Source organism: Zootoca vivipara, chromosome 2 (assembly GCF_963506605.1).
Source record: "Zootoca vivipara chromosome 2, rZooViv1.1, whole genome shotgun sequence".
Lineage (NCBI taxonomy): Eukaryota > Metazoa > Chordata > Lepidosauria > Squamata > Lacertidae > Zootoca > Zootoca vivipara.
In genome coordinates, this window is record NC_083277.1 from 33,188,939 (window position 1) to 33,214,927 (window position 25,989).

The 25,989-nt window shown below is 40.3% G+C and overlaps 1 protein-coding gene across 3 annotated transcripts in view; it reads right to left on the bottom strand.

Moving 5' to 3' along the window:
* Positions 1–9,227: 9,227 nt before the first annotated feature.
* CRBN (cereblon) overlaps positions 9,228–25,989 on the bottom strand; it is a 47,446-nt gene continuing 30,684 nt past the window's right edge. For 2 of the 3 annotated variants that reach the window (XM_035106602.2, XM_035106600.2), the window contains exons 2-11: positions 24,186–24,298; positions 22,382–22,584; positions 22,009–22,158; positions 20,240–20,402; positions 15,376–15,438; positions 13,897–13,981; positions 11,849–11,964; positions 11,155–11,219; positions 10,214–10,345; positions 9,228–9,662 (exon numbers count right to left, since the gene is read on the bottom strand). In XM_035106602.2, the coding sequence (XP_034962493.1) occupies positions 9,482–9,662; positions 10,214–10,345; positions 11,155–11,219; positions 11,849–11,964; positions 13,897–13,981; positions 15,376–15,438; positions 20,240–20,402; positions 22,009–22,158; positions 22,382–22,584; positions 24,186–24,269 (1,242 nt within the window). In that variant the 5' untranslated portion in view covers positions 24,270–24,298 and the 3' untranslated portion in view covers positions 9,228–9,481. The remainder of the gene's footprint in view (positions 9,663–10,213; positions 10,346–11,154; positions 11,220–11,848; positions 11,965–13,896; positions 13,982–15,375; positions 15,439–20,239; positions 20,403–22,008; positions 22,159–22,381; positions 22,585–24,185; positions 24,299–25,989) is intronic. The other variant, XM_035106601.2, reaches the window with a different exon arrangement.

A 25,989-nucleotide genomic window follows, 5' to 3' on the forward strand; every position in this document is an offset into this window, starting at 1 on the left:
GTTGTTCAAAGCAGTTCCTTTCTTTTCCTATGTACATCATTTCTGGCTCAGTGCTTCCCTTATATGATAGAAGTGATTTCACTCTGTGGCTTCTGTGTCTGTAGACTTTAATGTTTCCTACTGTGTGGCACTGTGGTCTAAACCATAGAGCCTAGGGCTTGCCGATCGGAAAGTCGACAGTTTGAATCCCCGCGACGGGGGTGAGCTCCTGCTCGCCTAGCAGTTCAAAAGCACATCAAGTGCAAGTAGATAAATAGGTACCGCTCTGGCGGGAAAGTAAATGGCGTTTCCATGCGCTGCTCTGGTTTCTCCAGAAGCGGCTTAGCCATGCTGGCCACATGACCCGGAAGCTGTCTGCGGACAAACGCCTGCTGCCTCAGCCTACAGAGTGAGAAGCGCCGCAACCCCAGAGTCGTCTCTGACTGGACCCAGCAGTCAGGGGTAGCTTTATCTTTACCTCGTGTTTTAAAGGCAATGTTTGCTTTTGAAAGACAGGAGTAAAAAAGAAAGAAAAAAGGTAGTGCTAAGGAAATGTGTAACCAAAAAGGAAGGTGAAGCTTGAGAGATGCCTCGATGGTAGAAACTGGTTATTTGAAAATACAATTGTCCACTGTGGAGTCAGCATACGGCCCTTCTAGAATAAAATCAAGATTTTTTTCCTGTATTTTGGTCATTCATTCAAAGCATCTTTAAATGACCAGAATAAGTAAAATGCAAAGAAGTATGTTGGGAGTAGAAGAATGCCTTCTTCCGGGACTAAATAAATGACCCACTTACTTGGTTTTTGGTTGAAGCTGTGGTGGTTATCCCCAGAAAGATTCTATTCCGTGAAAACTTGCCACTACATGTTTGTGAGGGAAACACTGTTACAATATTAATACAATATTAATTATGGTATGTGCATATTAAGGGCCAAGCTGCAATTTGTCTGCTTGAGAGGTTCAGCAAAACATTGAACTATGAAAGTCAATGGAATAGACTGGTTTCTACTATCTTACAATGGTTTATAAATGTAATTATCAGAGGGGCAAGGGAAGGGGTATACATGAATTTCATTACAAAGTAATTCAAGCAGCAGATTAAATCTGCATAGGAAACTGCAAGGGAGCAATTTTCCTTACAGATTAACTCCAAACCTGAACTTCTGACAGCAAATATGCTGGTGTTGCTAGCAAGGAGGAAAACAAGTGTTGGCTCTGTGTTGCATAGAAAATAAATCTAGTGTGACATTATTCCTGCTCTAAGGCTGCATTAATGAGGTTTATAGACCTTTCTCGGAGTTTTTAGATTTCCCCAATGAACATGGCTCTGCATTTATACTTTTCATTCTTTACCACTTATACAGCGAAGAATCTGCGCAAGAGGTTAATTTCAATCAGCCACTGTCTTAATTTCTACACACATTCTTGCTGATGAAAATACACAAGCCCAGTCCATTGATGATTTTGCAGGCTGCATTTTCCAAGATGATGGCAGGTCAAGGAAGGCCAAAAGATAATGCACCCGTGTGAAGATGATGCACAATTTGTTATTCCATTCAGCTAGCATTTATGAGAAACCTGCATGAGTATTTCCCTATTACCTAATAATATACCAATCACTTTAAAAAATCAAAAACTCTCTGCAGGTGTCTGCTCCCTGACCTGCTGTTCAATACAGAACTTTTAGTGAGACCAGTAAGGCAAGAGAAAAGGATGAACCAGAAAGCAGAAGAAAAAAGTTGTCAAGGAGCAAAAAAAAGTTAGCACCTACTTCCGGTTGGCCACGCCATCTTCCCCAGTCGGAGGTCCGTTCTGCGGAGCGGACCTCAGCGCTTCAGAGGCGGGGGGAACCGCTCCAGCACAGCAGACACCCCCCCAGCCCCAAATTGAGCGTTTGAGGGACTGAACGTCTGGCAGGCGCCATTTGCGGATTCCCTCCTCCCCGGTTAGGCTCTGTTTTGAGCCCCTGAGAGCGAGGAGGTAGAGCCGCGGCAAACAGACAAAGATCACTAACTCTGACAGTGTGAAGTTGTGTGACTGGGAGACAGCAGCAGTCAATTCTTCCAAAGGAAAAATTTCTACAAAAAGAAGAGACCGTGAGTAATCTGATCTCTTGGATTTAAATTTGGAAAATTTGGTCATGGGAGAGAGATCCAAAAAACGGGAGTCGATCTCTACCCACTGAGGAACTGGGAAGCAGCAAGGTGGCCCGAAGCCGGAAAGAAACTTTGGAGTGGTTTAAACCTCCAAGGAATGAACCTATATTCCCCTCTGAAGGCAGGGTGAAGGGGGGAAGAGTCTTGTTTTTAACAAAAATCCCTGCAAAAGTCAGCAATTGGGAAGGGGGAAAGCCTTTCTTAACCCTGGAATCGGCACCCCAGGAGAATCAGCGAGACTTTATGGAGATGTCATAAAGGAATGGAATGTGTTTACTGCTAAGAGGAGGTGAACTGTTGCAATGAAGAGAATGGATATGTTTGACAGTTGTCATTAAAAACTGCAACTGTTCTTTGAATGGTTAAAAAGAACTTAAGTTTTGGAATACAATGTCTATGGAATCTTTTTTTAGCCAACTTTGATATAACTTTTCCTATGATACTGAAACCCCATTATTCCTTGTTCTCTAATCTCGACTCTGATCTTGAAGCTGGAAAGAATGTCAACATCCGGAGCTGCACCTGGTTTTCAACAGTCAGTATTAAAATTGTTGTGGGAACTTATAATTAGGCAGCACCAGTTCAGTTTGGATTTAGAAAGGAATAATAAATCATTGGTGGAAGAGGAAGAAGGACTGGAAATTAAGGAAAGTATAGTGGAGGAGAGAAAAAATGAAGAACCAGTTCCTGAGGACAAAGGGATAGAATCCAAAGAAGAGGAAGAAGAAAAAGTTAGACAAGGAGAGAAAACCCATCAAGATGTTTCATGGATCTATGCTATCTCAGGGACGGAAGAACAAGAACTATTTTGGGGATTGATTTTATGGGAAATTAGGGGAAATGCGAAGACTTGGGTTTGGCAAGGGAGAAATTTTATGGAATTGGGGGCAGAGGGAGGGGAGGACAAAAAGTTGGGTTTTAAAACATGTGAGATTGGAAGTGGGGTGAAAAAGGAAATTGCTTTTTATAGGATTGGATAAAAATGGGATTTGAACTGGGGCTATATTATGGAACTTGCTGTTTCAATTGGGGGAAAGAGACTGGGGGGGAGGAAGTGGCAGAAAAGAGATGTCTATGTGAAATTAAAGGTATGAGTAACTGGCGGAAATATTAGGCTAGGGTAGGAAAAGTATATGTATGTGATATGTATGTTTAGAAATATGAGAAATTGAGAAATATGTTTAGGATAGTTAAATAGAAATTGTATGTTTAATTAGATGGTTGGGTGGCTCACTACCTCTGTTCCTCCTCTCAATTTTAGAGCCTCTTGTGGCAGGGGGGGCTCTGGAGGGGAGAAGTCTAATTATAAAATGGACCACCTTCGACTGTCCGTTCACTCTGGGACCTTTTCGTGGCAGGAGGAGGCCTAGGGATGGAACGATAGGAGAAGGTGGACAATAAGGTAAAAAGACAAAAAATGTTTTAGAAATATGAATATGAGCTTAAAATAAGAATTGATGTAGATGATAATGGATGAAATTTGGAAATACGAAACTACTAAGGATAAGAACAATTTTAAATGAAAATCAGAAGGGTGGGATTTGAGCAGTGCCAGCTCTACGGCCAGGCTGGGTGGCCAGGGGGGGCGCCACGCAGCTGCTCCCGCCCGCCGCCCGCTCTGTCGCGCAGCACTAAGCGCTGCGCGCTAAGCCCGCCCGCCGTGGAGCAGCGCCCTCGGTGGCCGCGCTGTGCGCGGAGCCCGGCCGCCCATCGCGCTGGAAAATGGGGCGGCGGCGGGGTGGCGGCGGGATCTGTCGCACCACGGCACCAAAGGTGCCTAAGACAGCCCTGGATTTGAGGAAGTCCTCAAGACAATGTTAAGTAAAATAAAAGTTAAGAAGTATCGATATGTTTGTTTGTATTTTGTTTAAATTTTTTTATGTACTTGTTCTGTATTGTTTTTGTTTTTCTTGTATGTCATTATAAAATGAATAAAAAAAAATTGGGGAAAAAAGTAGTACCTAAGTGCTAAAAGCTTCACTGCTCTAACAATTTTGCTCTGCTGCATTTTTTTTTTAAAAAAACCCTCTAATTTTACCTGAACTAACTTTCCATTTGGCTAATTCTGGATCCTATAAACTGAATCTTAAATTCATCATCTTCAGTTACTGGCAACATTAACACCCCAGTCACGTATACACATAATACTGGCTCATTTTCAAGTCGCCTGTTGACCAGCCAGAACAATGTTCTTTGAGAGAGACTTTAGACAACAGTTCTGTTACTGCAACTTTATAGTGTCATTTTCATTCCTTTTTAGTGAGTCTCAAGTAGCAGCCTTGCAAAGATCCCAGTGAAATAAAGACTGCTATTCATCAAGCACAAAATAAATAGTTGTGGATTAGGAGTATACAATAGGCCATGAAGCATTATTTTAACATACAATTTTAAAGTCTTAAAAGCTCAAGATCTTATGAAAAATCTTTAGCACAGCACAATAAAATTTTCTTGGAATAAAGAAACCATGTTCACTGGTCTTCAAAGCAGTTTGTCTTTAATGTGAAATTTTTAATTTAACAAATGTAACTACTGATCAAAACAAAATCTTCTCGATTGAGAAAATGTTTTGAATCAATTTAATTTGTAACTTCCAAGGAGCTATTTAAAAAACGTTTTGCAACATGCATAAAAAACCCAGACATTCCAAACATTTAAAAAAAGAAAACCTAAGGATTATTATGTTGTTAATTCACTTGTGATTTCTCCTTTTTCTGAAGTCCTTATTTCAAACTCAGACACAGAATTTAAAATAAGAAATACATTCCTTTTTAAGAAGCTGAAATCTATGAAGGACCTTGAAAAATAAGAAATAGTGAGTGTTTTCAAAACAAAAAATGAAATTCAAAAAGCAAATTATAAAGTATTAGAAATAAAATTAAAAAAATTACAGTAGAAACACAAAGTGGGAGGAAAACTTTAGATTTAAATGCTTTACAGTCCAAGAATGTCAGCAATGTGGTGCTCATGAAAAATGCTACCTGTAGACAAGCATCAGTACTGCAATGCATACAAGACATATGGCGTTCATAGCAGCCCAATGTCTTACCTTGGTGGGTTTTAACTTGGTACGGGCTTAACCACTATACTTCACGTAGAATATATAGATTTACACGAGTGAAAAAGGAAAGACAAACCAGCTGATTTTCACATGGAGTGGTGGGAATTTGAAATGCAGAAAACTAGCATTCCCTAGTAATAGTGGGTGAATAGGTTTAATAGGAATGAAGGCTATAAAATGCTCAGACAGTAGGAGAACTGGTCAAATTTGGATGTCCAAGAAACAGCTGTCAAGCAAGCCCAATCGAAGAAGTTGCAGAAATTTGCTTAATTTCTGATTTACTTATTTTAAGGAAATACTCGTGTGTCTTCTCTGCTTAACTGCAATATGATCACATCTAACACACATTTAAGCCTGCGCGATTTCAACCATATGTGGTTGAAGGCAGGCCAGCAGAAATTAGATAAACCCAAGCAAGGCAGAGAGCTTAAAAGCTCTTTTCATGCTGGTAACCCAACAGACCTGGCACAAGACAAGCTTTTAAGCTCTCCGCAATCCTAGGGGGGTGGGGGGCAAGACCTGCTCAGCACAGGTTCTGGGAGTACAGACAATGACCCATTTTTGCACATCCAACTGACATGTGACTGTGTACGCATGCACAGAACAGGGGAGGGGGCGTAACAGGGAGGGGGAGAGGGCTTATGTGTACTCCGGCAACACATGCGTCAGGAACCAAACCCCTGTGCAAATGGGTCATTGACTGTACTGGGGATTCTCCTTTTCTACCTCTCATGGATAGCTGCTAGTTTATTCTTCACAAAGGCAAGCAAAGGAACAGTTACAAGCACAGTGTGCCTTCCTTACTGCAGCTTTCATAAAGCAGTTTTAACAACAGTCAGGCAAAAAACACCACCGTGTGAACGAGTAATTGTTTTCTGAACAGAAAACAGCACTACTAAAAAGGCTTCGCATGAAAATTGAAATGCACTTCCACATAAACGGTAACAAGGAAAAAATGTTTTGTATAGCTATTTGTGTGTGAAAATAAAGATGCGAGATCTGTAATGTGATCTATGTTGATTTTAGAAAAAAACTTTTAAACAGTAAGGGTGTTAAGTCAACTAAATTTAGGTCAGAGTAGATGCATTGAAATTAATGGATCTAACTTAAGACATGCTAATTTCAATGGGTCTGCTCTCAGTAAAGCTTAAGGATACAATCTAACACACATGTATCTGGGAATAAAGTCCCACTGAATTCAGCGGGGCTTATTTCTGAGTAGACATGTATAGGTTTGCACAGCAGGGATGTTTTTGATAAATGCAATTACGGTATCTAATATTTAGTGCTCAGATGGAAACACTGATTCTGACATTTTATAACCTGTTTGAACATTAAGATATAATAGACTTCATCTCCCCGAGAGTTTTCATTTTCTCCAGTTGTTTGATGTAAAACCCACAATATACGAGCACAGGAAAAACCAAGCCAACACACAGAAGCATTATTGGTTTTATACTGGAACCAGAAAGCATATAATCTACATAAAGAATTCTTCATTGAGGGTACAACATCCAGTTGCACAACACCAGAATATATGGTTTTAGCAGTTACTTCAAATCACACTAGTTTATAAGCTAGAAAATGCTATGAGCTTGATAATATCAAACCCATTACACAGACTGGGGCAGAAGGCAGAAACAAGTCAACATTAAATGGAATTAGTGGAGTATTTATTTCTCGTTGATCTCACTATAATACTTTCCCCCTTTTTTAAAAACAACAACTTTCCCCCCCTGTTTACACACATTTCCACCAAATAGGCAAATTTTAAGCTTGCTGACGTCTTGTCTAACTACTCAGTCTTCTTCTGCGGCAACTGCATAACAAAAGCTAGTAAAATATATTGACATCAATTCATCAAACACTGCTGTTACACAACCTCTGTTTATTGGAAGGTGGCTTGCACACAAGCATAGTTGATATTAATAAAAGATGTGGGCAGTGCTTCTGCTGTCTCACCTCTATGCACAGCAAGATCAGGAACAGGTCCTGGCATGTATCATCTGCATGTACCAGATCTGTCCAATTTAACAAAAGTATTGGTTCATTGAAAATGTGGGACCTCCCTGATCCTGTGACCCTGTGCGAGATAGGAAAGTTTGTTCTATAATATGGTGGGGGTAGTGGAGGGGAAGAGGTTGTAAAAGAAAAGTGTTGGAACCTCAGACCTGCTCTTGATCTCATCATGCTTAGGGGGATGAAGAGATGGTAGGAGCATGTAGAGAGAGGTCTTGCAATGGGGCACCAGCTACAGTGAGTATTCATCATATAAGAGATGGAAGGATGAGATTTTAACATGTAGAAGTCATATTAGCATTACACTATTGTTAGCAAAGGTTCAAAATCCATCCCCCACCCTTACCCACATGCTAGCTTCGCAAATGGTCATGTCCCACCACCATTCAAAACAGAGGCTCCCCCCCTCCCTTTAAAATTCTTGCCACCCGCAAATCCCACTGATGGCAGTGAAAACTCCAACCCCCTTTAAAAAAACAACAACGGAGGCTCCAACATTTTTCCCACTTAGGAGAAAGCTCTCTAGTATCCTGACTCGTTTTAGTACAGGCCAGTCATCACAATCCTGTGCTTTCACATTAATGTTTTAATATTGCAATCCTGTACAAGCTCCTTTTGGAGAAAATAAAAAGCTAAAATGCTCTCTCTTAACACTGTCCAAAATGAGGTTTTAGCTACTATTGCTTTTCACAGCTCAGCGGAGAGACAGTGCTGCAGCACAAAATAAAGGTGATCATTCAGTTGTGACCGGAATGAGAAATATAAAAACAACAACATAGTACTACAGAGGTAGAATACTTCAAGGAAGTAACCCTGAATTACAGAGTTGCTTGTTCCTATCTAACTAGCACACTGAGTTCCTAACACCCTTTCTGTGTCTAATGCCATTTATTGCCAGCAAAAAAAGCTTTCAGCTGCGGAGTGACGGAAGCCATGGCAGGATCACTAAACTTGGGGGCTTGCTTTTTTTAAGGCTGTTATCTCCCTCCACTGATAAATACATTGGTTCTTATGAAATCAGCAATGCTGTTACTTCAACAAGATACCTAGCCACACTTAACAAGACCTCTAACAATATATTCCGAAGAAGTGCAGTGACAAAAATTGTCTCGGGGCAGGGGTGGGGAATACCAATATATGTAAAATACGTCTGCCATCTGCAGACTTTGCTTGCCAAAGTGCATTCTAAGAAAACAAGGCAAAAAAAAAAACTCCACACACCTTTTTGCTGTTTTTAGCTCCCATTTCGATAACCTATACATGTCTCCTAAAAGCCAACTTGCTCAAATGGGAAGCATTACTTCCTGTTCTAAAGAGCAAGTTATAATTCAATTACACCCTTTCAAACTTTTGACAGACGGCTGCAACTTACCAATGCCAAAAGAAACGGCTTATGAGCAACCGCACTGCCAATGACCCCACAGAATCTTAGACATGTAAAAAAAGTACACAATCGCAATATGGTAGACGGAAAAGTACTGAAGATATTAACGAAGAAAATTACACTTTATCGCAATCCTAAACATTTTCATGAATAACTTATGTTTTGATTTAAAAAAAATTATCAGTCAGAACATGCCAAATGGAGCAAAATCAGCTAAAGGTGATACAACAAAACAATTCTATAGGGTTTTTGTTTTTACAAAGGAATTGCATATAACAGTCCTTTTAGCAGCAGGCTTCTGCCAGCAACCACTTTGTGACGAGGGACCTGTCATCACATGAACCCCTATAGGAGGTTTAGGCCTTCTCCTCTTTTAAGGCTTTTTCAAGCAAACACCAATACCTGTAAGCTTATTTCACACAGTTAAAAAAAACACAGGGCTTCTTATAAATTCACAACATTCTACAGGCAAATATAACAGTGGGCAATACCTTATACCTGTTCATTATCCACAAGTTGAGTTACACTCAGTCTTCATTCCTCCTCAACAGTTTTATCTTCCCACCGATAGTAAGGGTCTTCTTGCATTATTACAGGGCAAATCTAAGTCTGGGCTGTCTGTTTCAGTGTTTATGAAACAATCTGGGGAGGGGGGACTGTTTTTTTTTTCTCATCTCCGTCACACATTTGGTACTTCTTCCTCCAGAAGTCTAAATCTTAAAATGTCATTTTTTTCAGGGCCTTTGGAAGCAACAGTACTTTTATCTGCACAAAGCTCAGGTGAAAAGATCCTTTTAGATAATCAGACATAAGATGCAGCACTTTGCAGATTTTCTTTTTTTTTTTAAGAAGACACTGACGTATCCAAGGTAAGGTTATTTGATCACTGGCAAAGCAATAGTGATCTTTTACCGGATTCATCCTCTGTTTCTGGAATCCTTGGCAGCAGTGCAGAACGGGTCAATCCCCAGAACTTTTGAGGTGACATATCCTTCTTTGTTGAAGTAAACTTCCAGCCTATGTGGCTTCCACAGATTCTGCACTCGGCTATAGTCCATGCATACCTAGGAGTGGACAGCATCGTATTAGCCTTTATGAGCAGGATATATCTCATAAATCACTACTTGCAATAGCCCTTACCATCACTTGGAACTCAAGAGTAGCAAAGCCACCAGTGTTGTACCTTGGAAGTCGAACGGAATCCATTCTGGAAGTCCATCCAACTTTCAAAACATTCAAAAACCAAAGCGCGGCTTCTGAACGCAGCCTGCAGCCAATCGGAAGCCCCGTCAGACATTTGGCTTCCAAAAATAAGTTCGCAAACCGGTACAGTCACTTCCGGAAGCCAAAATATTCAAGAAGTAAGCTGTTCGTAAGCCAAGGTATGACTATATACCGTAGTAGTTCAGCAAGATAAATCTTGTCCCTACCATCTCCCCTAGATGCTCAATATTCTGGGGGCTTGTTTTTTTGGCACCTCCCAGGTACTCTTATTTTACTAGTTCTTGGGGTATACACTATGTATGAGGTAGACACCAATACAGTAAAAAGCAAAAGCATTCAAACAGCATATTAATATTAATACTACAAGCATTAATGAGAGGCATTTTATTACCCAGGAAACCAGCTATGCTCTGTGGAAGATCTGCCAGTCAGATTCAAGTTGCAAGCTTTGTACACAGTAAGCGTCTCGTGCACAAATCCATGAGGATTCACATATGCAGCCATAGGCCCACCAAGAGATAAACTGCAAGAAACAGATTTTTTAAAGTCAACTTCAGAAACTAAAGATACTGGTGGCTGGTGAAAAAATAGATATGGGGAATATTACTGTTTTGAAATAACATTAATATTCATCATGGGGGAGGGGGAGATCATAGAAACATGGAATTGTAGGTGCATGCTATCAATATTTTTATAAAGAAATAGGTCTATCAATATTTTTTTAAATTGTTTTAATTTGTTTATATTGCAAACAGCTGTAATATATTCTTATGATACAGGTGTGTGTGGGTGTGTGTTAAATATATAGTATATATATTTATATAATAATAATAATAATAATAATAATAATAATAATAATAATAATAATAATATAAAAATACTTAGAAAGATAGATAGGTAGTAAGGGGGAAACCAGTCAAGACCATTTGAGGTCAGAGGGTGGCATTTCAAGAAACACTCTGCCCCAAAACATTTTGTTACCTGCTTCAACAACCTGGCCAACAACCACATAATTGGTTCACTGCCTTAATATGCTTCTGTGAAAATTTCTCAGAAGCAGAATAAAAAATTTCTATAAGAGAACATGAGCACTTTAAGTGATTTTCACATGTATCAGTGAGATCCACTTAGAGCCAAACATTTGTAGTCCAATATATCTATATAAATGATTATATTTGTTTTGGGATTATTCTCCACCTAAAATGCAATCTTTACAAATTGCTTGCTAAAATAATAAAATGTACAATTGTTAAAATGCAGTTTAGAAGCTAAGAGGATATACATAGCTTATTTCAAGGCAATTTCTACAGTGTAAGCCTTTTGCAAACTCACCTGAATATTTCATTTTTAGTAGTTATTTCTGTGTCTTGACAATGCTTACAGCAGAGAGACGTACACTACAAAAGTAATAAAGCAAACATAAACGGGGAAACTAACAATTTTAAACTAACAGAACGAAAGTTACGCAAAACATTTTGTTTAAATACTTTAAATTGCAAGCAATGCAGATTTAATCCAGTAACTTTTCTTAAAGAGTAGACTTAACTTGGAACCTTATTTTCCCTTTAAGAAGTTTTCATAACTGCTGAAACTCTTTTTTCTGTGGCGGCAATGAAGAGACGGACACATTAAATGTAATAAACTTGACAACAACCTTACTGAACGTTGTAAAGACCTAAAACTTAAAATTGGAAACACTCTAGACCCAGTGATGAAGCAGAGCCACCAATGTCTCTATCCATGATTCTCCCTCTGGCCATCATCATTCAACATCCTATTTCCCACTAGCCAACCAGATATGAGAAGTTCAAAAGTAGGGCATGAGTGCAAGAGCACTCAACCACTGTTGTGTCCAAGTGATCTATAGTTAGGAGCATGCTGTATCCCATCCTGCAGGTAGCCTATAGCCATTGTAACTAGTAGCTATTCACAGCCTTGTGTCTACTCAAAGGTCTTAACTGGGGACTTACTCCCAGGTAAACAAGAGAACAATTTCAAGACCTTGTAAAGAGTTCATCACACTTACTTTGTTCATTATATCTAGTTCACATCGCAGTCGCTGAACAGCACTACCAATTTTAAGCAGCTGAATTCGCAGCGCATCATCAATGGGCAGACAAGCGGCAACTCTGTATGAAAAATCTGAAGAAATTCAATTTCATATATTTAAAAGAGGGTCAATCAGATGCACAGCACCTTATAATTTCCAGTTAATCAGTGCATAACTATTACAAGGAATCAATCACAATCTACCAGCAATCTTTTTTGGCATCAGCTCAACAATGACAGCAAATATGAGCCATTTTTTGTGGCTTTCACACCAAAAATATGCAGTGTGGGAAGAAAGCACACTTATGAGCTACTTAAAGCAGACAACTCTAAAAGGTGCAGAGGGAACATGGGTGTGCATTAGATCCAGACAACTCCTGAACCCTGAGCCAAAGATTTGGGATTTGTTTGAACCAAAATAGGATCTCGCCAAAGCACTCTGAAATAAAGTAGGGATCTCCAAAGCCTTTTATGCATTGAGATTTGTAAAATAAATGCTGGAAACAGTGAGCCTGTCAAAAGTGAAATCTGTCTCCCAAAGCTAGCCAGATAAAGAAAATATCAGGGTGGAGAGAGAGACGGGAGGGGTATCTTGTTTTTCTTTTCTTTTTTTTAACTGTCTAGCCCAGGAGTCAGCAAACTTTTTCAGAGGGGGCCGGTCCACCGTCCCTCAGACCTTGGGGGGTGGGGCAAACTATATTTTGAAAAAAAATAATGAATGAATTCCTATGCCCCACAAATAACCCAGAGATGCCTTTTAAATAAAAGCACACATTCTACTCATGTAAAAACACCAGGCAGGCCCCACAAATAACCCAGAGATGCATTTTAAATAAAGGACACGTTCTAATCATGTAAACACACACTGATTCCCGGACCGTCCGTGGGCCGGATTTAGAAGGCAATTGGGCCAGATCCAGCCCCCGGGCCTTAGTTTGCCTACCGATGGTCTAGCCATTAATCAGGAAGAAATTGTATTTTCAGGGCTCTTCAACCAGAGCTCCTGGCAAAAGGATCTTGAGGGAATATACCACCTAGTTAGTGCCTATTCCCTTCTCCTTTAGTAGCCCTTCTAGCAGTGCTTGCTTGGACAATGCTGCACATTCAAGTCCTGCTGCTGCTAGGCCACATGCCCACACATTCACATCTCAAACTAGCTTTGCACTTACTTTCTATGGTTTTCTGCTATGTTGGTGTCAACTGAATAGAAAATGGGTTTGAAGCTGTTCCCCTCACTATTCATAATAACTTCCTGGTCTCTCCATTTGAAAATTAGCAGGTGACTTTTCTAGGAGCACCTCTGTTATGCATGCCATTTTCAAAATAAAATTGCTGCCCACCAAACCACATGAAGGGAAGTTCTCCCCACAAAATCAACTTTAAAATGGTGTCTACTTCCAAGAACCCACTATACATCTTTCCAAAATTTGGCAGGGTTCTTAGCTAGGGATACCTCTCTGTTGTATTCCCTTTAAGCAAATTTCCCACAAAACAATAGGCTAGGATAAGTAAATGCTTTCTGAACTGCTGTGTGTGTTTGTTTGTGTGTGTGTGTGTGCGCGCGTGTAAAAAAAAAGGTGCCCAGCACAAACTAAAACCCTAGGTTTGGACCGGCTTATCCATCCAGGAAGGGCCATTATACCCACAATCTATATCCAAGTCTGTCAGAAAGAGAAAAGTTAGATTCTAAAAAATCCTGCATATGAAAACATAAAGCTTTACATTTTCCAAATCAGGCAATGTCTGAATCACTGTGAACTGAAATCAGGTTGTTGTTTTTAAATGCCAAACTGGGATGTGAACTGAATCTTATGGTCTTGTACACACACTATTGATGGCCAATCGCCTATACCATGGAGAACTGGAAAATGTGTTGTGTCTTAATGCGGCCATGAGCTTTCATTGATCAGAGCCTACTTTGCTAGGCAAATGCAACCTTTTCTTCTAACATGCAATATATCAGATAAAATGCACAGAGAAGCAAACAAGCACAACTTTCATGGAAAAGTCATTTATTAAGAGTACCTATTGGATTTGATGGAAGCGATTCATCTTTAAGATTTTCATCCCACTCGTGCAGCTGCTGCTTGACCCTTTCCATCAAGGTTTCCTTGTGTTGAAACAAAAACCCAATTTAAGCATACAAACTCCTTTTTCTTTAAAAATAATGAAGAATAAATTAGAGAAAGTGTATCTGGCTATATCTTTTGCAGTAAAGTTTCATTTAAAAAGGTGCAGCTTCTTAACACCAAGCTGAAATTCATACAGGTATCAATGTCTAATTCATACTTGTATGAATTTCAGCTTGGTGTTAAGCCATGGCACAGCTGAGGTCTTACAGTGGTGCCCAAATCTCCGAGCTTTCATTTTCAAAAAGTCTTTAGGCCTCCTAGAAATAAAGTTATGGGGCAAAATGTGCAGCTACCTGCTTCTGTGGAATAAGAGTTGTATGGGCTACCTTGTGAATTTTTCATAGTACCAAGGAATGCTTCCTGTTGTTAGATAACAACAGCATCTCTCTCTCTCTCTCTCTCTCTCTCTCTCTCTCTCTCTCTCTCTCTCTCTCTCTGTGTGTGTGTGTGTGTGTGTGTGTGTGTGTGTGTGTGTGTGTTTTCTCCACAATCAGGACAAGTAGGGCATAGCTGAATTCCCATGGTAACAATAAGGTTTTCAGGCATGGTTGTCTCATTAATTCTGCATTATTGCCATGCCCCTCTGTGGCAGCCATTTTGCGCTTGGCTCTTTCAAAATTCAAAATGTCCCCACTACTTCAAAAAGCTTGGTGACCCCCTGAATCATACTGTCTTATCCATGGGCAAGATGGGCACAAAGTACACCTTTCTTGTTCTAAACATATGTATGCCAACCAATTAGCTCTCTGTAAGGGTTGAGGGAACTGTGACATATTAAAACGTTACGAGTGGTATCCAGTGATTTCACTATGGGGCTTCCACTCATGGAAAGGAGTCATCCTTGGATACAATCCATTTAGCAATAATCAATCTTATCAGTTGATAGTCTCGGGCGCCGCTTGGTGAAGGCATGTTGGATGACAGATGTAGGGCATCGCCCTGCATAATAAAACCATGTAATCCTGCTGCTGAAATAGCCTATGACACAGTTTCTTCATCATCAAACTCCTGGCTCCTGCCACTTTGTCATCCCTGATTGCAGGACGGATTCCAGTGGGTATGGCAGACTGTTGTCTATCCCTTGCAGAACTTGTACAGTTCGAAAGTTCCTACTCCTGTTAGCCTCGACCAAGACGACTGCATGCTGGTCAAGAGGTGGTTGAACCTGTCAATGCTGTTTAGGTATAGGCTGTGGGGGCAGCGATACTGCTGAGACAGCAACTTGATTTCCTTGGCAATATCTGACAGAAGGGCTTCTCTAGCATTTCACTGATTAGCCGCCATTTTAAAACATAGTTTGTTCTCTCGGAGGCAAAAAGAGCATGCTAGATTGAAAGATAAAACCCAAGATCAAGACCTTATTAATACTTACAGCATCATATAATGAATACAACCAAGACGGCCAGGAAGTCAGACTAGCACAGTGAAATTTGCGCTGCAAGACAAAACAGATATATTTACTTACTACTAAGTAATATATGGTATATTCTTCAGTTACTAGAGGAAAGAGAACACTTCTCTTAATATTTCATCAAGCAAATCTCCCCTCCCCAATGCATGCTCTATTAGCAGAATTATGTTTCACTACGTTACAATCAAGGTACAAAACACACCTTCTGAACCTCAGAAAAACCTGGTAAGGTGAGTAGATAGAAATGTTCTTGATCCCCATTATTTATATTTTTAATCATAGTATCCGCTACTTTTTTTATTCGGAGACATCAGGTTGATATTTCTACTGTGATAATTCCAAATATTGCAGTTTAAGTTGATTTTATTCACACCAACCCCAATAGTGCAAACTTTACTTAAAATCCAAATAGCCTACTGAAACTGCTTTTTGGATCGTGCTGCCTATCAATTCAATGGTTCCAAAGTGTACCCTCACATAAGGAAAAATAGGGTTAAAATGTTCCTGAAGTTAACCTCTACTACTCTTACCTCTGAAGGTTTTTTTAGCCCTGAAAGTTCCTGCACAACTCTCACTCTTTAAAGGCATCATCATCAATTACAGATTAAACTAATAGAGTAAAATATATGGGTATGTGATTTTTTAAAATAAAAAGTGAGGCAAGGTGGGACATGCAATTTTGGCCAATCCTCCTACCAGGGCTGGGTGATACCTGGTTTTCAACATCATGGTATACCACCAGCTAAACTTCACAATATACAATGGCTGAAATAAGGATGGAGCTATGTAGAGGCATAGGCTGGCTTCACAGTTGTTCCCACATTGTCATTTTTTGCAGAGCGCACACACATGAATCATGATTCGCAATATATCGCCAGGACTTCAAACTGGTATTGGACGATATACTGATATATTTCCCAGTCCTACCTTCTACAAACCTCTGGGCCATTATTCATACTATGCCCACTTCAGGAGTAACTTTTCAGGGACTGTAAGTGGGTAGTAGGTAGGGGAAACTAAGCAAACAATGGAATGCCTCTTTTGCATGAGTTGCTTTGTACAAAGCCACAACAGAATACAAACTGATATAAACAAACATCTATTTCCTTCTTGTTTTTCGCAGCACACCACTGTGAGAATGATGCAGGTCAAAATGAGTTTGGAATGCAACGCATTCCCATCCGTGTGAAAGCAACCTTGGTCCGTTTGCATTTATGAGGTCCAAGCTGCTGCAATCGCACAGAAAACCTCTTCAAACAAACAGCTTGGTTAAGTGAAGCTGTGTCTACGCTGCTGCATATATCAGGAAGCTGCAAAACTCATGTATACATTCCAGTTATTAACTGAAACACAGCAATTTTGGGGGGGGGGGGCAGCTAAGCTTCAAAAAAAGGTAAAAGGGATCCAAGAGATCACAAAAGAGATCATTTTAAGTTACCTCCAAAATTAGGGACCATAGTTATAAATGCCCACTTAAGGACTTTTTAAAGACATCACATTTACTCTGAGCAATGGTTCAAAGGCTGAAGCTAACGCTATTTTCTGCAAGTTTTATTTTGAGGGCAAGATGTGGAGTCTTTGTTAATAGTGCTACATGGATGAACCACACATTCTACCTTTTCCCAAAGCTAGCAAATTAATACCAAGAGAGGAAATGAGAGTGACTTTACACAAGCACTGAAGAAGTCTGGTGTTGGGAGATTATTCCGAGACTTAAAAAAAAGTTTTGTTAAACTAGTGCTTGTTGGAATAATTGAATTTATGATAAACAGACCTGTGCTCTGCATTGAAAGAGGCTATCACAGCAGGTATCCAAAGAAGTGAAGATTAATATAAAAAATATTCCTTTAATGAGAAGGATGTGATTGCTTGAGACCGAGAGTGAAGCAAATTTGGGAATGGCCTGGCTAGCAATAGATAAGGGCAGAATAGAGAACTCCAGAAAGCAGCTTAGCCAGGCAAATAACTAGGCAGCAGGAACAACTATGTGTCCATAAGAGGTGTAAAGAGATCAATTGGAACTTGAGAGAGTTTAAACAGATGTATGACTGATAAATGGAAGAACCACATGGTCACAAAATGCCAAAAATAAATAAAATGGCACACACCTGTTGCAGTGAATTCAAACCTACCGTAGAACTGTAACTAGACCTAGAAGTGTGGGAATCCACCTTCCTCTGATGGAGAATCAGAAGTCTTGAAACCAATTTCCCCTTCAGTTCACTAGTCTGAATTGCACCCAATTTAATAGTTATTTCAAAACTTTTCATTGAGTACTTTGCTATGGAGAGTAACAACAAAACCGCCAGGAACTTGCTAAGGCTTGAACATGCATTAGCATTAAGTTCAGGAAAAGTTATGGTGTTCAATCTGAGGAAAACTATTCAGGTATAACAGGATAGTGCTCATCTTCAAATGAAAAAGGATTGCACAGCACACAGCCCCCACGGCAAGAGCATCTCAGTGAATCCTGTTTACTTGGATAATGTTGAGCAACTGGAAGATTTGACCCAAATCACTATCTGAACAGGACTGGGTCATTACTTTGTGCTCTTCTTCATCTAGTACCCTTCAGGTGCCTGCAGGTTTCTTCCGAGAGATTTAAAGCACTCTTTCCACAATAGAAAGTGTCCTCGCATATTGTATCACAGTGTGGTACATTGGCTTGACAGCCACAGACAGAAAGTCTTTACAGAGGGTGGTGAACAGAGCACATGATATCATGGGCTGTCCCCTGAGCCCGCTAGATGACACCGCAAGGGATCGTTGCCTTAGGAAAGCAAGAAAAATTCTCAGGGACGTTTCACACCCCAGCCAGCACCTCTTTAATCTTCTACCCTTGGGCAGGAGATATAGAAGTATAATCAGTCATACCAACAGGCTATAAAACAGTTTCTATCCGTGGGCTATTAGGCTGCTGAACGGAAAATAATATAATGCAACTGACTTTTGGAGTTGGTGTGTTGTGCAACAAGCACACAGAGTGCAATGAGATTGAGTGTTTGGGGCGGGGAGGAAGGCTTGGTTAATTTCATTGTACACAGGTTGTACATTGACAATAAAGGTACGGTATTATTATTGCCAAGCAAGTCACTAGGAAAGGGAAGAAGATATGTTTTGGGGCTACTCTGATGAACAGGGTCCCAGACTTCTGCACCAAGCTCCCGCACCTACACCTCTGGCTACATTTGGGCATCCGGTTGGCTACTGTGAGAACAGAGTGCTGCCCTATATGCATCTTTAGCCTAAACTATCAGTGCGTTTCTTATGCTCTTACGCATTAAAAGTAAAAAGTTTGCAGTCATCAACCAATTTGACTTAAGACTCAGACTGGTAAAGAAAAAGAGATTTATATGTGTTGTGTGTGTGATACAACATTGTGCCACCAGATGGCAACGTGGAGCCCCATTTTTCTCTACCTGCTTTCCCTGTTTAGATTTACAATGCTTTAAACCAGGCATCACCTGGCCGACAAAGGTCCGTATAGTTAAAGCTATGGTTTTCCCAGTAGTGATGTATGGAAGTGAGAGCTGGACCATAAAGAAGGCTGATCGCCAAAGAACTGATGCTTTAAAATTCTGATGCTGGAGGAGACTCTTGAGAGTCCCATGGACTGCAAGAAGATCAAACCTATCCATTCTGAAGGAAATCAGCCCTGAGTTCTCACTGGAAGGACAAATCCTGAAGCTGAGGCTCCAATACTTTGGCCACCTCATGAGAAGAGAAGACTCCCTGGAAAAGACCCTGATGCTGGGAAAGATTGAGGGCACTAGGAGAAGGGGACGACAGAGGACGAGATGGTTGGACAGTGTTCTCAAAGCTACCAACATTAGTTTGACCAAACTGTGGGAGGCAGTGCCTGGTGTGCTCTGGTCCATGGGGTCACGAAGAGTTGGACACGACTAAACAACAAACCAGGCACCCTCAACCTTCAGCCCTCCAGATGTTTTGGACTACAATTCCCATCATCCCCAACCACTGGTCCTGTTAGCTAGGGATCATGAGAGTCGTAGGCCAAAACATCTGGAGGGCCGCAGGTTGGGGGTGCCTGCTTTAAACTGAAGTGCTTCTTTGATGTGTCTAGGTCCATCCCCAGTCCAATTAGAAAAGGGGAACCTACAAACAAGTTTTGCAGTGCGGTTTGTTCCTGCTCGTGGTTCCACCCCTTTTTCATTTACCCACCCTCTGTTTTCATTTTCTGCCCAAATGAGCATGCACAGTCCTCCTAGGATGTTCTTGTAACAAGTCCCACAATATTTCTTGTACTTCAGCAAACCTTGGGGCTTCCTCAAGCCTGCAAACACTTCCTCCTTGTGCGCAGTTAGTGCTATTTTGGCAACATAAGCACCCACACCTCGAGAATATGTTTGCTATTAGAATGTAAGATAGGAAAGAAAGCCGGAACTAATCTTGCATTAGTCCTCTGAAGACACATGGAATGTGTCACAGTTCTGTTCCGTTTCCATAAGGCATGAAACCTTCAGCGTATAGCTTAACACACATTTTGACTCAGGCCTCTCAAATTACCGTAGTCTCCCCCCCCCCATACACACACTTTCCTTCCCTTACACAAAAAAAGACACTTTCCTTCAAATGAGTAGCCAAAAGATAATTGGAACCAACTATAACTTGTCTCATATAAAATATGCAGCTGCCCATTGTGGTGAACTGATAAGTCACACAAATAATCTGCGGCAGTAGGGGGTTGACAGGCACCATCCCATTTCTCCTTTCTTTAAAAGGAGAGACACACAGATGGAATTTATATTGATTTTTGAAATGTCATACCCAAAACGTAAAAAATAAAATACCATTAGCTTCTGACCTTTTGATATTTCTGCCGCCATTGATGTATATGTTGATCCTGCCATGCTGCAGGCTTGGAAGAAGGAAATAAGTGGCATCTGCTGCAGGACTCCAGCTGCACTGCTGACATAGTTGAAGGCAGAACTCGCTCAGGGAGGATTTGCACCTTTGCCTGCTGTATTCTGATAAAGAGATTTCATATAGGTGTGAAAACTGCATCTGTTTGGCTATTTACTCAGCCCCTTTAGCTACATCAATAAGACATCTGGGGGGGAAAGCACTCCCATAACTTTTAATGGATTTTAAAAATCTCAGTTCTACATTTTACTTTTGCAGCCTATAATTGATACTTATTTGGTTGAATTTTCCCCAATGCTAGTTAAACCCCAAGAGTCAATGGATGAGATTCTGAATATAAGCGTGTTCTTTTAAAATGGGAAAGGATATTAAAACCAAACAGGTCCCAAGTCTTAAGCAAAGCTTGCTGCCATCGTGAAACTTGTCTCCTCCTGATATGTGTTATTCAGCTGACATTCCACAGATAATATCCAATCATAATGGACATTTTAGTTGAAAAGCATGTAAAACATCAGACAGGTCTAGACGGAGAACTTTATTCCTCAATATTCCTCTTTTTTCCCAGATGCCTTTGTTCTCTCCCAGTGTGGAATGGTTGCAAAAATCATGCCACCACTACAGAAGAGAACAATCTTCTAGAGATGTAGTCAACCAAGTCCAACTCAGAGTAGACCCACTGCAATTAATGAACCAAAGTTAGTCATGTTCATTAACTTCAATGGGCCTACTGTTTGAATACCACCGTTTCAAAAATATTCCCGTAACACATGTAGTTTCTGACATTAATGTGTGCCGCCATCTTGTGTTCAAATTGTTACATTCCAATTAAGGGTTATGAATGTATTATGAAGGAAACACATATTTAATTCATTTTTGTTCTATACACACAGATTTCTGCAAAACAGACAGAAGCCTTAATCATAATTTTCCCTAGTGCTTCCTTTTCAGAAGGTAGTCCAACAGTGGCCAGCTATGGCTCAAAACTTTTCCAGGTTTTTTAAAAAAGGGATTATTTTGGGGAGGGGGGGAGAACCCAGGCTCCTGGGTTTTTTTAGATGAAATCCTCCAAATTTTAAAGTTGCTGAGGGTTCTTAGGGTGGCAAGTTATGGAAGGACAACACGACTGCCCCCTGGCAGGAAAACAAGTCTTTAAAAAGAACTTTATTTGGGAGTTTGTATTTAAATTAAAGAGAGTTTCAAAGGTAACTTCTGCATTATCTAAGTAGCCTATTGCTATTTATGGTGCTGTTTGCTGTAAAGGAGTCATTATCTATTCAACATGAATATTTTATTATTGTTCATCCTCTGCTAGGTCTGTGATGTTGAGGGACAAAGGGAGTAATAAATATCAGTTTTGCCACAAAAGTAGCGATAGTTTTCAGAATTGCTGAAGACAATGCACTGCTTCATAAAGACATACGTAATCCATAATTTTAAAGGTGTGCATTTATGTAGCACACCATCAAACACCCTGGATTAGTTCACAGGATGACACCGCCAAAATCATCTTTACATGGCAGAGAAGTGGCTGCATACCATACACCTGTACACACAAAAGGTATTATTACTCATTACTTAGATATCCCACCTATTTCTCCAAGCAACACCAAACTGTGAAGAGAAAATTTAAGACTGGCAAGATTGTAAAAAAATGCTGGATATAAACAGGCTCCCCTGTTCAACATTGCCACATATTCCTTATTTCCTTACCCATCTGATTGAGTCCTTATTTCAAGAACCTTAAACCTTTGCCTTCCCACTGCTTTTACTTTGACTGTTTCAATTCCATACTCTTGCGCTTCTCGATAAGCATAAATTTCTGCTGTCGTTCCAAAATGTGCTTCTCTTTCAAGTGCATTGCTAAGAAGAAGAAAAACCAACATATTAGGAAAAGCTACTGTAAACTTGTTTCAGAACTACCTCTTCATCAAGAATCTTCAGTTTCCCCCTCAGCCCCCAAGCTGCTCTGGATTTGCAGGCAATGAGTGTAAAAACACGAAACAACAAAGCAATAGTCCATAACGTTCTACACTACAGATATGGCATAAATTTCACATAACTGCAAATCAATTTACTAATTTACCTGTATGCAAGAACAGCAAAGGTTCTGTCTTTCTGTATTAAATTCCGCACCATGCTAACCTCTTGGGGGCTAAAGAGCTGAAGAGGCAGTGTTTGTCCAGGAATCAACATTACCATCAGATGGGGTAAGACTGGAATAGTCTGACAACTGTCGTCATCATGGACAGTCCTTCCATGAAACTCTTCCATATCAGATCCTAAATACTTTCCAAAATAAGAAATAAGTGGCAGTTAAAAGTCACAATTCAATGGGAGGGTTCTTGGAATCTTTCACAGTTTATAAACGCAAAAATTAAAGACAACAGAGCTTTGGGATGAATGGACTAGATCTACGGAACCCTAAGAACAACAAAAATAGCCACTAGTGTTTCCCATGCTTGGAATACAATTGAGCCTTTTCTTCTACACATTTAACATATGCAATTTCAATCGTACGTGCTTGGCTTAACCTCTGTTCCAGATCCATTCTGCCTTTGTGTCTCTCTGCCTCCCTCCCTCCTCCTCCCTTCTGCCTGGTAGTCGCTGGCATATGAAGTAAGAAGAGGCAGTGGACACACAGGGAAGTCTCCTTCCCCCTTGCCGGCTAAGGAAAAGGTAATTTTGGCTACGTGCAACCATTGGAACTCAACCCCTGCATACTAGGCAATGTGACTGTAGTGCTAACTGGAAGAGAGTGCACAGCCCTATAAGAAGATATTTTTCCGTAACAGTCCACAGGATTGGGCAAAAGGTTGCTCTAGTAGGAGAACTTTCTTGCTACAACCATGAGATAAAATTGCAAGTCACAGGAAAAAGTAAAATCACAGGTAAAAGCCACAGCCTCTTTGGGAGTGGAAGATGTTTTTGATTTGATGCAATGGTTAGAATTATCACAATTTGTGATTATGCCAATATAATGAAGGCTTTGGGTCCTTAAAAAGTTTTTTCGGGGGGGGGGGCTTGTTTTAAGTTTTTAGATTCCAGTCCTCCGATCTTTCCAACCTCTCTCTGAAAAGAAAGAGCCATATGTTAAAATATTTCAATGTGTTTACTGATTTTTTTCTATTAGATTTCCAAGAGAGTTGTGGGTTGGCAGATGGGAAGGTGGTACTGCACTCACTTTGCATGCATGAGAAGGCAAACGAAGACCTCACTTGGGCTTAAATAATTGAAATGGTATCAGGGTAGGGTCCAGTAGTAAAGAGCTATCCCAGATATCGAGTTTACGCTCCCCACCTACTAGTATATTCAAATCCAATAAAATTATATAAGTGTACTACTGGAAGTAAGATCAATTATGAACAGGATGTTAAATCAAACTCTAAATATATGATGCCTACATTATTAAAATAATCATTACATTACATTACATTACTTTATTAAAAGGGACGCGGGTGGCGCTGTGGGTTAAACCGCAGAGCCTAGGGCTTGCCAATCAGAAGGTCGGCGGTTCAAATCCCTGCGACAGGGTGAGCTCCCGTTGCTCGGTCCCAGCTCCTGCCAACCTAGCAGTTTGAAAGCACATCAAAGTGCAAGTAGATAAATAGGTACCGCGACAGCGGGAAGGTAAACGGCGTTTCCGTGGTCTGCTCTGATTCGCCAGAAGCAGCTTTGTCATGCTGGCCACATGACCTGGAAGCTGTACGCCGGTTCCCTCAGCCAATAACGCGAGATGAGCGCCGCAACGCCAGAGTCGGTCATGACTGGACCTAATGGTCAGGGGTCCCTTTACCTTTACCTTATTAAAATAGAGTACTGAAAACCTATGTGCATTAGTTCCATATACATTGTCCCTGGGGCTCTAAATTTCACTATGACACACATACCACATGTGAAGTTGGCAGGCTAGTATCAAAATTAATGATGTTTGGCTTTTCAGTCTCCTTGCTGTCTTGATCTTCAACTTCCATGTCAACATCATCTTCTTCCTCACTCTCTGCTAAGAAGTCCAATAAAGTTTTTTTTAAAAAAAGAAAAAAAATAAGTTGACAAAAAATAAAGTACCACAAGTATTAAATTGCCTAAAATAGTTATCAGGAAAATATTTCTGAAAAAATAATGGTGAAAGTCTATCACTTGCAATGTACTGTGACAAATATTTATTTTAGGAGAATATAAGCAGTTGCCTTATATGGACTAGCAAAATATAATTCACACTACCTAGAAACAAGTGTCCAATTTAAATAATTGTCTTTTCAAGTTCTGTTAAATAAAATGCCCAGGAATTAACCTACAATACTTTGAACTGGTGCACATAAAATATATGCTTTGCCATCAGGATATATGGTCCCTTAAGTTCCTCTTCCCTCCGTGCCCACAAAAACTGTTCTAGAGGGTTGGGCAACCCTTTGCAGAAGTGAGGCAAGTGGTAGTGGGGGGAAGAAAAGATTAAAGAAAATCACTGAGCTTCCTCCATCCACAGGAAGCCCATAGGATCCTGGTTTCCTCAGCGAACAGTGAGAGTCTGCATCCAACCCACGAAACAGAACAGAAGCTCTATGTACTGAGCTCTACAAAAACAATATGTAGCTCTGCATGGCAGACTCAAAAGGCTAATATGCAAAAGGCTTTTGACAAAGTCACTAGTGATATTCTTGCAGAGAAGTTGGTAAAATGTGGGCTAGATGAGGTTACTGTTAGGTAGAGTTGCAGCTGGTTGACTAACCAAACCCAAAGAGTGATCACTAATGGTTTCTCATCATCCTGGAGAAAACGGACAAGTGGAATGCCCCAGGGTTCCTTCCTAAGCCTGTTGTTCAAAGTCTTTATAAACGATTTGGATGAAGGAATTGAGGGGATGCTCATCCAATTTGCAGGTGACACCAAACTGGGAGGGGTAGCAACTGAACTCCTAAAACAAATTATAGACATTTCTCACAGCAATATCTCATATAATAATGCAATGGTACTTTATTAACCACACCACTTTAGTTTTTACGGTACCTCCATTAGAAAAATGCTAACCATGGCAGGTTAATATTTTTAGATTCTGATAAAAAAAATCAGAGTGCCAATTCAGGTGAATAAGATGGATATGGAAAGATGTTCTGGGCCAAACTAGACATGACTTTTATTGAGCAGTTTAGTTTTGTATGGCTGTTCTTTGTTTAACATGTTGCTGGCACAAGGGGCATACAGGATTTGGAATGTTGCCTGTGGGTGGTGGTTTGGAGAGGATTTAATCATTTGCTTCCATCATGGTCCAACCAGAATATCCAGTTGACCTATTTGTTAAACAAAACGTAGCTTTGAAATGCCAAACTGCATTATAACAAGCACATCTAGTTTGGTCCGCAGTCTTGGGCTAGCTCTAGCGAGTAGTCAAGGCACTTACACCCATTCATGAATCACTGTAGAGCAGAAATCTATGATGATTTGCATCTTTTCATGCTTCTTTAATATTCTAATGCCACTTTAGCAAACATTCCCAGTGTTTCCTGAAATTGTACGTCCCTTTTTTTATAAAAAAACAAGCAAACAGCAAACAGAATACCCTCAATACCATAGATAATGTAAACCATAATCTTTGCATCTGATTTGTAGCCGCACTTTATCAGTAGGGTGCATTAACATTTTTTCCTCTCCATACTACGGTAGCTTTCTAACCCAATTCTGGTGTTAATTCTACTC